The sequence below is a fragment of the Bison bison genome, unplaced genomic scaffold, assembly GCF_000754665.1.
Source record: "Bison bison bison isolate TAMUID 2011002044 unplaced genomic scaffold, Bison_UMD1.0 scf7180017864063, whole genome shotgun sequence".
Taxonomy (NCBI): Eukaryota; Metazoa; Chordata; class Mammalia; order Artiodactyla; family Bovidae; genus Bison; species Bison bison.
In genome coordinates, this window is record NW_011494635.1 from 13544153 (window position 1) to 13555736 (window position 11584).

The 11584-nt window shown below is 40.3% G+C and overlaps 1 protein-coding gene across 3 annotated transcripts in view; it reads left to right on the plus strand.

The window, feature by feature from the left end:
- The window catches only part of LOC104986061 (chromosome unknown open reading frame, human C20orf194), a 171685-nt gene that overhangs the window by 151568 nt on the left and 8533 nt on the right, over positions 1–11584 (plus strand). For 2 of the 3 annotated variants that reach the window (XM_010836482.1, XM_010836483.1), the window contains 4 exons: positions 4086–4221; positions 6527–6613; positions 10648–10754; positions 11071–11145. In XM_010836482.1, coding sequence (XP_010834784.1) covers positions 4086–4221; positions 6527–6613; positions 10648–10754; positions 11071–11145 — 405 coding nt within the window. Of the gene's footprint in view, positions 1–4085; positions 4222–6526; positions 6614–10647; positions 10755–10874; positions 10948–11070; positions 11146–11584 lie in introns of those variants that run through there. The other variant, XR_824995.1, reaches the window with a different exon arrangement.

An 11584-nucleotide genomic window follows, 5' to 3' on the forward strand; every position in this document is an offset into this window, starting at 1 on the left:
TAAAGAAGAAGTAGGCTAGTGAACAAAGTACAGAGTAGTATAATATGCCACTAATCATGGGGGAAATGTATGTATACACATTTGCTTGTATAATTCAGCATATATCTGGAAGAAGACTCTGATAAATGTGGTTGTCTTCAGGAAAAGGTAGTAGGTAGCTGGGGAGAAAGGGAATTTGTTTTCTCTTGTGAACTCTTCCATACATTATGACTTTTGCCCTCAGAAACTAAGTATAGCTAATTTTTAAAAAAAACCAAACACTTTATTGAAGTAAATAGTATTAGTAAGAGTCCTCTGTACTGAATCTTATTATTCAGAGTCCTAGTTACACGGTTATTTAGGAAAGCTGAAGTCTTACAACTTAGAGACATTGCTGCTGCTGCGTCGCTTCAGTCGTGTCTGACTCTGTGCGACCTCATAGACCGCAGCCCGCCAGGCTACCCCGTCCCCGGGATTCTCCAGGCAAGAATACTGGAGTGGGTTGCCATTTCTTTCTCCAATGCATGGAAGTGAAAAATGAAAGTGAAGTCGCTCAGTTGTGTCCGACTCTTAGCGACCCCATGAACTGCAGCCTACCAGGCTCCTCCATCCATGGGATTTTCCAGGCAAGAGTACTGGAGTGGGGTGCCACTGCCTTCTCCTTAGAGACATTATGAACTAATTATTTATAAAACTAGTCTCTGTTAGTGAAAAGATTAATGATGAGCGTTAAATCTTTTTAGATACAAGACTAATTACAACATCTATGAGAATGCTATTAAAAAATAGAATATAAATGTTGAAAATCTCAAAAACCTATAAATGAACTCATATTTAATAAAATATTAGGAAGCAGTAAGAGAGAAAGAGATTATCTGTACATTTTCTCAAGTGGGAGATCAGTAAATTTTAAAGCTGTTAAATCAAGTTATAAAGAGTATTTATACTCTTTAAAGGTATAAAAATATCTACTTGGAGAAACTATAAAATTATTAATATAACCAGCCAGAATGTGATAGTGGAGAAATGGGATGAATTTAAAGGTATATGAACTTCCCTGTCTCATGAGGAAAACTCAAAAGATATTGTTTAAAGGTGACAGGATAGCTATCGTAAGAACTTAAAACAGACTAAACTTATCAGAAGGAATGCAGAAAACGATGTAGAATCATACTGGTAAAGGTTTAAAAAAATGTTTTTTATGTTGAACAGAATTCAACATAAACAAGGTGATAGAACCAAAGTACCATTAAATATTAAGTGGGATGTGCTGTGCACTCAGTCATGTCCAACTTTTTGTGACCCCATGGACCGTGGCCCACCAGGCTCCTCTCTGTCTATGGAATTCTCCAGGCAAGAATACTGGAGTGGGTTGCCATTTCCTTCTCTATAAGTGGGTTAAACACCTATCAAAAGAAAAATTATCTCAGGTTAAACCAAAAAATCAAATCTAAATTATATGATGTTGTACACAAGATCATCTAAAACTACGGATGGTGATAAAAGAATGGGCAAAGATATGACAGACGAATGCAAACAAAAAGAGGTGATGTTAATAACAGCCGAGTTGAATTTGTTATTGTTGTTCAGTTGCTAGGTCTTGTGTGACTCTTTGCTACCCGAAGGGCTGCAGCACACTAGGCACCCCTGTCCTTTACTGTCTCCTGGGGTTTGTTCAGGTTCATGTCCATTGAGTTGGTGATGCTATCTATCTCTTCCATGGCTACCCCTCCTCTAAGGGAGGCCATAATCTTAGTTTTTTGTATGTTGAAGTCTTATGCCAGCTTTTTCACTTTCTTCTTTCACGTTCATCAAGAAGTTCCTTACTTCCTCTTTGCCTTCTGCCATTAGTGTGGTATAATCTGAATATTTGAGGTTGTTGATATTTCTTCCAGGTATCTTGATTCCAGCTTGTGCTTCATCCGGCCCCTCATTTTGCATGATTTACTCTGCATATAAGTTAAATAAGCAGGGTGACAATATACAGCTGACAATATATATATACAGGTGACAATATAGCTTTTATCTTCTTCATCCACTAATGGACACTTAGGTTGTTGGTTGTTTCTATAGCTTGGCTATTGTGAATAATGCTGCAGTGAACATGGATGTGCAAATAGCTCTTCAAGATAGTGATTTCATTTCTTTCTGATATAAGCCCAGAAGTGGAATTGTTAGATCATGTGGTGGTTTTATTTTTAATTTTTTGAGGACTCTTCATCCTATTTTTCATAGTAGCTGTACCACTATAGCGTTTACATTCCCGACAACAGGGCACAAGTTTCCCTTCTCTCCACATCCTCACCAACTTTTGTTATTTCTTGTCTTTTTGAAAAACATAGCCATTCTAACAGGTGTAAGGTGCTATCTTATTGTGGCTTTTTAAAATAACAAATTAAGCATTCAACTTAAGTTTGAAAAAGAACAAGAACTTTTTTTAAAAAAAATTGAAGCTGTAAAACAGTATCTAGCCTGCTAAAGAACACTATGGAAAAAAAAATAAAAGAACACTATGGAGATTCTATTAGCAAAATCTAGACTACAAGAAATATACAAGAAGCAGTTCTTCAACAAATAAATCACAGAGAAATAAGAAGAAACTATAGATTGAAAGCAAATTATGTGATATATCAATGAAATATAATATAGGGGCTTTGGTTCCTCATTCCAAACAATTAACTCTAAGAAAATATTCTTGAGTCAGAAAAATTTTAATGTGGACTAGATATTTTATATTAAGAATTTATTGCTTAATCATTCTTTTTTTTTTTTTTTCCAAGATTTATGTATTTACTTATGGCTGTGCTGGGTCTCTGTTGCTGCCCATGGGCTTTCTCTAGTTGCATAGAGCAGGGGCTCCTCTTCATTGTGGTGGATGGGCTTCTCATTGCACTGGCTTCTCTTGTTGTAAAGCACTGGCTCTAGGTGTGCTGGTTTAGTAGTTGCAGCAAGTGGGCTCAGTAATTGCAGCTTGCGAGCTCTGGAACACAGGCTCAGTAGTTGTGGTGCGTGGCCTTTGCTGCCCTGCAGCATGAGGATCTTCCTGGAGGAAGGATTGAACCTGTGTCCCTTGCACTAGCAGGCAGACTCTCAGCCACTGGACCACCAGGGAAGCCCCATTCATTTTTTTAAAGAGTCCTTATCTTATGGTAATACATACTGAAATATTTTGGATTCAATAATAGGACGTCTGTTATTAGCCTCAAAATCATCCCCTGGGGAAGGCAAGGAAAGCCGAAAAGGTGGGAGGGAGTATGATATAGAAGAAATACAATTAGACAAATGTTGGTAATTCTTGAAGCCAGGTGATGGGCACATGGGCATTCATTACACTATTTTTTTTCTATTTTTGTATATGTTTGAAATGCTCACATTATTGTCAATAAAAATGGTTGAATCATACAAATGCAGGTGACATTATAGCAGAAGTGGTGTGTATACAATGATCATAGCCATCTAGAATAAATACGAAGAGATATTATAATTGTGTTGGCATGCTGGGATGTGATTAAATTCTCTGATTTCCAGATTATCAGTAGTGTCATAGTGTCATGGATTTTACTTCTGTATTTTCACAGAAGTATGGGAGTGATTGTGGCCCACTCCACAGCATCTCTTTATATGGGCCACCCTTCCTTACTGTGTCACTCTGTAAATATCTTTGTTAGAACTTACCTTGTAATTGTAAGTCCATGGGTGAGCCTTCTTGACTGTGCACTCTTTAAGAATGATTAGCACCTGACATATGGTTTGTGTTGGTAAATGTCTGTGTTCTGAACTGGTGAAAGTCATTGGCAGCAGTTCTAAGGAAGTTCATGGGATACGGAAAGGGCCATTTGATGAAAAAGCTCCAGGTATCAAAGTGAAACTAAGAAGACAGAGGAGGTTAGGAAGAGGGGCAGCTGCAGAGCTGAGGCCATTCACTTCCAGAGGCTGCAGAAAGAACGGAATGATGGCTGTTGTATCAGTATTGAGGGGCAGGGGTGTCTACATGAGGGGCTGCTAAAAGGGATATCAGGCGAGGGAGCCAAGGGCTCACATTTGTGCAAATCCTCAGCCCCAGTCAGAACTCTGAAGGCTGAACTGTTTTTGATTTTATCCCCCAGGCCTGGTTAGCAATGTGGTATTCACCAGTCACACTATGGAGCAGAGGCACCCTCTCCTTGTTCAGCTGCAGAGCCTCATCCGAGCTGCTAATCCTTCTGCATCCTTCATTCTTGCAGAAAATGGGATTGTCACCAGGTAAACTTAACAGTCACTTCCCTCTGTAGGACCAACCACTTTCTCAAATACAGCATTCTGTTTGTGACCCATTGGCTCTTTCCACTGTATCTAAGACCTGAGCATTTACAGAAGCCAGGTCTTGAACAAGTGCTTTTGATGCTGTATAGAAATCACCAAGAGGATTCCCACATGTCAGTATCCTGTACTGTTTTGAGATGTTTTGTTTTTGATGCATTCTCATTCTCATTCATTAAAGGATTCAAGTCAAGACTCTCTCAGTGTTCTTTATGTTAAGATATGAGAGAAGTAGCATAAAAACATAGGGAAATTATATCTTTTAATTTGTAGAGTTGGGTTCTAGTTACAACCTAAAAATAGAAAATTAGTGACTTTTTATGTAACGATACTAAGAGTTGTATACTTTTTATATAGTTTCGACCTTTGAGCATTGCAGATATTTTACATATTCAAAAGTTAGGTCAACAAGGAGGAAAAAATACAAAAAGTGAATCTATCTGTATATCAAAGTAATAACACCCATACACACACAAAATAATTCAAGTAAGTTTTGAACATAATCCTCTGTTGGAACCCGAATTCCAAACAACATCACTGAACATTAGGGAAGGCAGATTATAAATATGAAATGGAAAGGTAAGGAAAAACCCTGCAGATATTGGAGTTGAATAGGGAGACTCAATATAAATTCATTAGTTCAAAAAAATGTGTATTCCCTCTTTCCATTAAAAGGGACCAAAAATAATACCACAGTCGCAATTAATACCTTTACTGCTGCTGCTGCTAAGTCGCTTCAGTCGTGTCCAACTCTGTGCGACCCCATAGACGGCAGCCCACCAGGCTCCTCTGTCCTTGGGATTCTCCAGGCAAGAATACTGGAGTGGGTTGCCATTTCTTTCTCCAATGTATGAAAGTGAAAAGTGAAAGCGAAGTTGCTCAGTCATGCCCGACTCTTAGCAACCCCATGGACTGCAGCCCACCAGGCTCCTCCGTCCATGGGATTTTCCAGGCAAGAGTACTGGAGTGGGGTGCCATTACCTTTACCTCTAGATCTTAATTTCTAAGTACCAATCCCTACTAAAGGTATCTGGTCTCTTTGGAGAATTAGTTGATTGCAGTTTAGGCAGTGAAAGTACAATGTGAGCCTAGTGCATTTTATGCCAGAAAGGCAGGGAAGTATTCAACAATTAGTGGAGATATTTCAAAAGGATACGGAAGCTAGCTTAAGAAGCTCCCATTTAAGTTTGGGACAACTTGAGTTGTGGTATGAGAGAACTGTGATACTAATGGATATAGCACATGGAATAAAATGAGTCTATGGTGATATTAAAAAAATTAAAAAGGGAGGGGGACAGAACAGTAAAGCTCTTCTCTATAGAAGAATGTTAGCTAACAAATAAGAATTTATAGAACTGGAAAGACACCATTTTGTAACCTTTCATATAATAACTTGATTTAGGCAAGAATTATCAGTGGATGCTAAAAGTAGTGGATGACAGATTGTTGAGGAAAAGGATATTCACTTGACTGAAAGTATTTGTCACTCCATAGACTTATTTACTGCTTCCAAAGACCTTCTCAGTGAAGAGGTCTAATTTAGAAGACATGACATTGACCAAAATATTAAACTTAGCAAGACCACTAATGGAACCAAGTGAGTCATGTGCTTCCTTCACATGACACTGTGGGAGGAACACATCACTCGGCCATTACTCTTTCCATAAGTGTTTAACTGAATCTAATCATGAGGATCAGCCAGACAAATCCAGGTTGTGAGACACAAGACAGCTGACCGTGTGCTCTTCAAAATTGTCAATTCCTTGAGAAACAAAAAGTTGGAGGTATTTTTTCCAGATTGAAGGAAAATTAAAATTATAAATTCAATGAGCGATCCTTGATTGGACCCTGAGTGCCCTGTCCCCACTAAAGGGAGAAATTTGAAAATGGATGTATAGTATTAGATCAATAGTTTCCAACTTTAACATGCATATGAACCTCTTGGGGATCTTATTAAAATGAGGGTCCTGATTTAGTAGATCTGGAGTAGTCTAGATATCCTGCATTTCCAGCAAGCTCCCAGGAGATACCAAGGCTGCTGGTCCTCCATATTAAATTCCTTAGGTGAGAATTGGTGAGAATGTGCTTGTTTCCAGAGATACATATTAAAGTATATAAGGGTGAAATAACAAAAAAAAGTGTATATGTATGTACTTGTATGTGTATACAGGGGTGTGGAAGGGAAGGAAAATGTGCAGGTTAAGTTTGATAGTTCTGACTAACCTGGGTTTTCTGTATGTTTTTAAAGGAATGAAGACATTGAACTGATTCTCTCAGAGAACAGTTTTTCAAGTCCTCAGATGCTACGATCTCGATATTTAATGTACCCTGGCTGGCAAGTATTATCATTGAAAAATAGCTAAGATTTCTTTGTAAACTAAATGATTTGTTTATTTACAGGAAAGTAAAAGAAAAAGTGAAAATACCAGGTGTGCTCTGGGAGGGTGACGATGGCAGCTGCAATGGCCTGAAGTCCCAGTAGCTACTGGCCTTGTTAGAATCCCAGTGATCCACATCTCGGTCTCAAATTGAGACCCTTGCTGACTTAAGGAGTCATCTTGTGAGCACTAAGCACAGCAACGTCCTTTGTTTCCTCTAGCTTCTAGTAAGAGTGAGGCAGCTGGCATGGAACCAAGGAGTTACAACCCTTCTGAGTGAAAGAGTCACTCCTGAGAATAGTCAGTCCTCTGGGGTTCCCATCTGACAGATAGGTTGCCTGCTGTTGTGGCCCAGAGGATGTTTTCTTCTCTGCAGGTGGCCTCCCAGCCTAAACCTGTCCTCCCGATTCAGGGGAGCAGAGGAGAAAAGAGAGTGTGAAGTGTACTGTCGTCATATTTCCAGCATCACTTGAGCACTTACTCTGTGCTACACATTGTTCTAAGACTTTGCTCTCCAGTAAAGCAGCCACTAGCCACATGTGACTACTTAATAAAATTAAATATATATTAATAAAAATTAGGTAAAATTTAGAATTTAGTCTTTAGTCACACAAGATCCTTTTCATGTGCTTAACTATAACTAGCAGCTACTGTGGGACAGTACATTTCCTTCATCACAGAAAGTTCTGTTCACAGTGCCACTCTGAAGAGTTCAGCCTGTGTTATCTCATTAATCCTCAAACCAGGCCCCAAAGTAGATTACATTAGTTTCTTCATTTTAGAGATAAGGTAACTGAGGCAGCCAGGAGTTAAATGTCCTGTCCAAAGTCACACAGCTAGTAGATCAAAGAGTTGGGTTTCAGATTCAGGTTGTGTGGCTTCAGAGCCTGTGCTCTCTTTTTTTTTTTTTTAAGTGTAATAGATTTACAAAGTTATGTTAATTTCTGCTGTACAGCAGAGCCTGTACTCTTATCTGCCATGTTGTACTTGTCCCTGTATGGAAAGGATAACTAGTTTTGCTGTGTTGAAGGTTCAAGGCAAGCCAAAATCGATCCCTCATGTTGGTCTGAATCATCTCTATAATCCTTACTCATTTCTCTCAGCCATCTCTTTATTATCCTTACCCCTCAGCCATGAGTACTGTTTTTTAAAATAGTACAGTCAGTACTATTTTATTTTAAAACACAGGTCGATATGTAAAATTGAAGGTTTTCATGCTTATTCTTAAAAGGAACCTCTGGTTTGAGTCACATCATAATTAAATAGTGGGTAAGTAGATCATTCCTTATGCCAAAACAAGACAGTAATATCTTAGCTAAAAAAAAAAAAGAGAGAGCTTCTGGGGTGAAACTTCTCTAGAGTGGCTGCAGCTGCTGACCTTTGTGCTGCCAGAACTAGGCCTCTGGGCCTAGTCCTGAGACGTCTGCCATCTCTTCTTGGTGCCTCAGGAAGTGCACGCGCTTTTCTGTGTGTGTGTGTGTGTGTGTGTGTGTGCGCGCGCGCGTGCGCGCGCGTTAGTCAGTCAGTCGTGTCCGAGTCTTTGCAACCCCTGGTGGACTGTAACCCACCAGGTTTCTCTGTCCATGGAATTCTCCAAGCAAGAACACTGGAGTGGGCTGCCATGCCCTTCTCCAAGCATTCAGATAAATTATTCTTTTATCAAGATCACCATCATCAGACTTCTGTGCATCCCTATACATAACTCCCCTCTGTCCTTGGATGAGGGCCATCACCTCAGAGTGAACAGGCTTTATTAGCTGTAGGATGTACTCAGCTTTGTGATGTGCAGAGTCTCAGCCATTCCTCTCTCACAGCCCTCTGTTGTCATTGACCCCACACCTACCTCCCCTGGTAGAACAGCTTGTTCCTAGTCTGGAAGGAAACCTTGTACTCTTCCCTTGGCCCCTCCAAATTCTCCTAAGGATGCAACTCTGAACATGGAAGCCTGAGAAGCCCATGGTCTCCAGATAACAGTCTTCAAAAACTGTTATACCACCACCTTGCTTTTAAGAAATAGCAAAAAGTGAGCTACTTTCAACAGTATAAAATTCAAAACTGCAGTGCAATTTTGAAACAAAGAAGACTAATCAGAAAATACAGTAGACTAGAGGAAAGTGTTTGCATCAGATGTGACAAAAGGTTAATATAGTATTTGGGAGGCTTGTTTAGATTTTAAAGAACAGTTGTTGTTGTCATTGTTCAGTCACTCAGTCATGTCCAACTCTTTGTGACCCCATGGACTACAGCATGCCAGGCTTCCCTGTCCTTCACTATCTCCTGGAGCTAGATCAAACTCCTGTCCATTGAGTCAGTGATGCCATCCAACCATCTCATCCTCTGTCATCCCCTTCCTGTCCTGCCTTCAATCTTTCCCAGCATCAGGGTCTTTTCCACTGAGTTGGCTCTTCGCATCAGGTGGCCGAAGTACTGAAACTTCAGCTTCAGCATCGATCCTTATAATGAATATTCAGGATTTATTTCCTTTAGGATTGACTGATTTGATCTTTCTGTCCAAGGATCTCTCAAGAGTCTTCTGCAACACCACAGCTCAAAACCATCAATTCTTCAATGCTCAGTGTTCTTTATGGTCCAACTCTCATATGCATACATGACTATTGGAAAAACCATCGCTTGACTAGACGGACCTTTGTTGACAAAGTAATGTCTCTGCTTTTTAATACGCAGTCTAGGTTTATCATAGCTTTTCTTCCAAGGAGTAAGCGTCTTTTAATTTTGTAGCTGCAGTCACCATCTGCAGTGATTTTAGAGCTCAAGAAAATAAGGTCTTTCACTGTTTCCATTGTTAACCCATCTATTTGCCTTGAAGTGATGAGACTGGATGCCATGATCTTAGTTTTTTGAATGTTGAGTTTAAAGCCAGCTTTTTCACCCTACTCTTTCACCTTCATCAAGAGGCTCTTTCGTCCCTCTTTGCTTTCTGCCATAAGGGTGGTGTCGTATGCATATCTGAGGTTATTGATATTTCTCCTGGCAATCTTGATTCCAGCTTGTGCTTCATCCAGCGTGCGTCTCTCGTGATGTCCTCTGCATATAAGTTAAATAAGCAGGGTGACAATATTCAGCCTTGATGTACTCTTTCCCAATTTTGAACTAGTCCGTTGTTCCATGTCTGGCTGTAACTGTTGCTTCTTGACCTACATACAGGTTTTGCAGGAGGCAGGTAAGGTGGTCTGATAGTCCCATCTCTAAGAATTTTCCACAGTTTTGTAATTCACACAGTCAAAAGCTTTAGCATAGTCAATGAAGCAGAAGTAGATGTGTTTCTGGAATTCTCTTGCTTTTTCTATGATCCAGTGGATATTGGCTATTTGATTTCTGGTTCCTCTGCCTTTTCTAAATCCAGCTTGAATATCTGGAAGTTCTCAGTTCATGTACTGTTGAAGCCTCGCTTGGAGAATTTTGAGCATTACTTTACTAGCATGTGAAATGAGTGCAATTGTGCGGTAGTTTGAGCATTCTTTGGCATTGCCCTTCTTCGGAATTGGGATGAAAACTAACCTTTTCTAGTCCTGTGGCCACTGCTGAATTTTTCGTATTTGCTGGCATATTGAGTACAACACTTTCATAGCATCATCCTTTAGGATTTGAAATAGCTCAACTGGAATTGGCATAGTGGGAGCCCGGAAGAAAGTGGGAGGGGATCCTGAGTAAGAGCCAAAGGGTATGAGGAGGGACCCCTAATCCCAGCTGGGATACTTGAAAGCTTCAAAAGTAGAAGAGGTCTTTGACTTGAAGAAATTGCTAGTCCAAAGAAATTGCTAGTCCGCTCTTCCTTCTCTGAAGGGGCAAACATGCTTTCCAATTCACAATGAAAGAGACATAAATGCTTTCAAATAGGTGTTTTGTACACAAAATGGCATATGAGTAAGGGAGAATTCAAATACGATAATACATTGTTCTATCGAATGTAGTATATAATAACACTCAAAGCCCCAATTACTTATATTTATAATTTTTTAAACCTTTTAAGGTATGAAGGTAAATTTGATGCTGGATCAGTCTTTCCATTGATGGTTCAGATCTGTGTATGGTTTGGTCGTCCCTTGGAGAAGACTCGCTTTGTGGCCAAGTGTAAAGGTAAGCCTTGACTGGAACATGTCCCAGCACTGGTAAAAGAGTGCCCCAGAGTTGTCCCCACTTCCTGGCACCATTTTGATATTCAGTGTGCTGTCTCTTCTCACCATTTGGGTCTGAAAGGAGGCAGAGGAATTTGAGGACCCAGGCATCCCATCCCCTGAGGACAGTGGCAGAGCCACTGGGGGAGGAACTGGTATGAGTACCTGTGAACCCTAGAGGAGGCGCCTTTCCTAGTGCCTAACCCTCCCAGCTGTGCTGCCCTGGCCTTGGTCTCTGCCCCCAGATAAGTAACATCCCTGTCCTATTCCTCCACCAGCAATTCAGTCCTCCATCAAGCCGAGTCCATTCTCTGGAAACATCTACCACATCCTGGGCAAAGTGAAGTTCTCAGGTAACTGGGGGTTTGAATTTGGGAGCTCTGCACTGTGGAATGATCACATCTCATAATGTGATTTCATAGCCTCCGCTGATGCTTAGCAGACCACTGATGTCTCTTGTTGTTCAGTTGCTGAATTGTGTCTGACTCTTTTCGATTTCATGAACTACATAGCCTGCTAGGCTCCTCTGTCCTCCATTATCTCCTGGAGTTTGCTCAAATTCATGTCCATTCAATTAATGACACTATCTAACCATCTCTTCCTCTGCCACTCCTTCTCCTTTTGCCTTCAATCTTTCCCAGCATCGGAGTCTTTTCCAGTGAGTCAGCTCTTTACGTCAGGTGGCCAAAGTATTGGAGTTTCTGCTTCAGCATCAGTCGTTCCAGTGTATATTCAGGGTTGATTTCCTTTAGGATTAACTGGTTTCATCTCCTTGCCGTCTATGGTACTCTC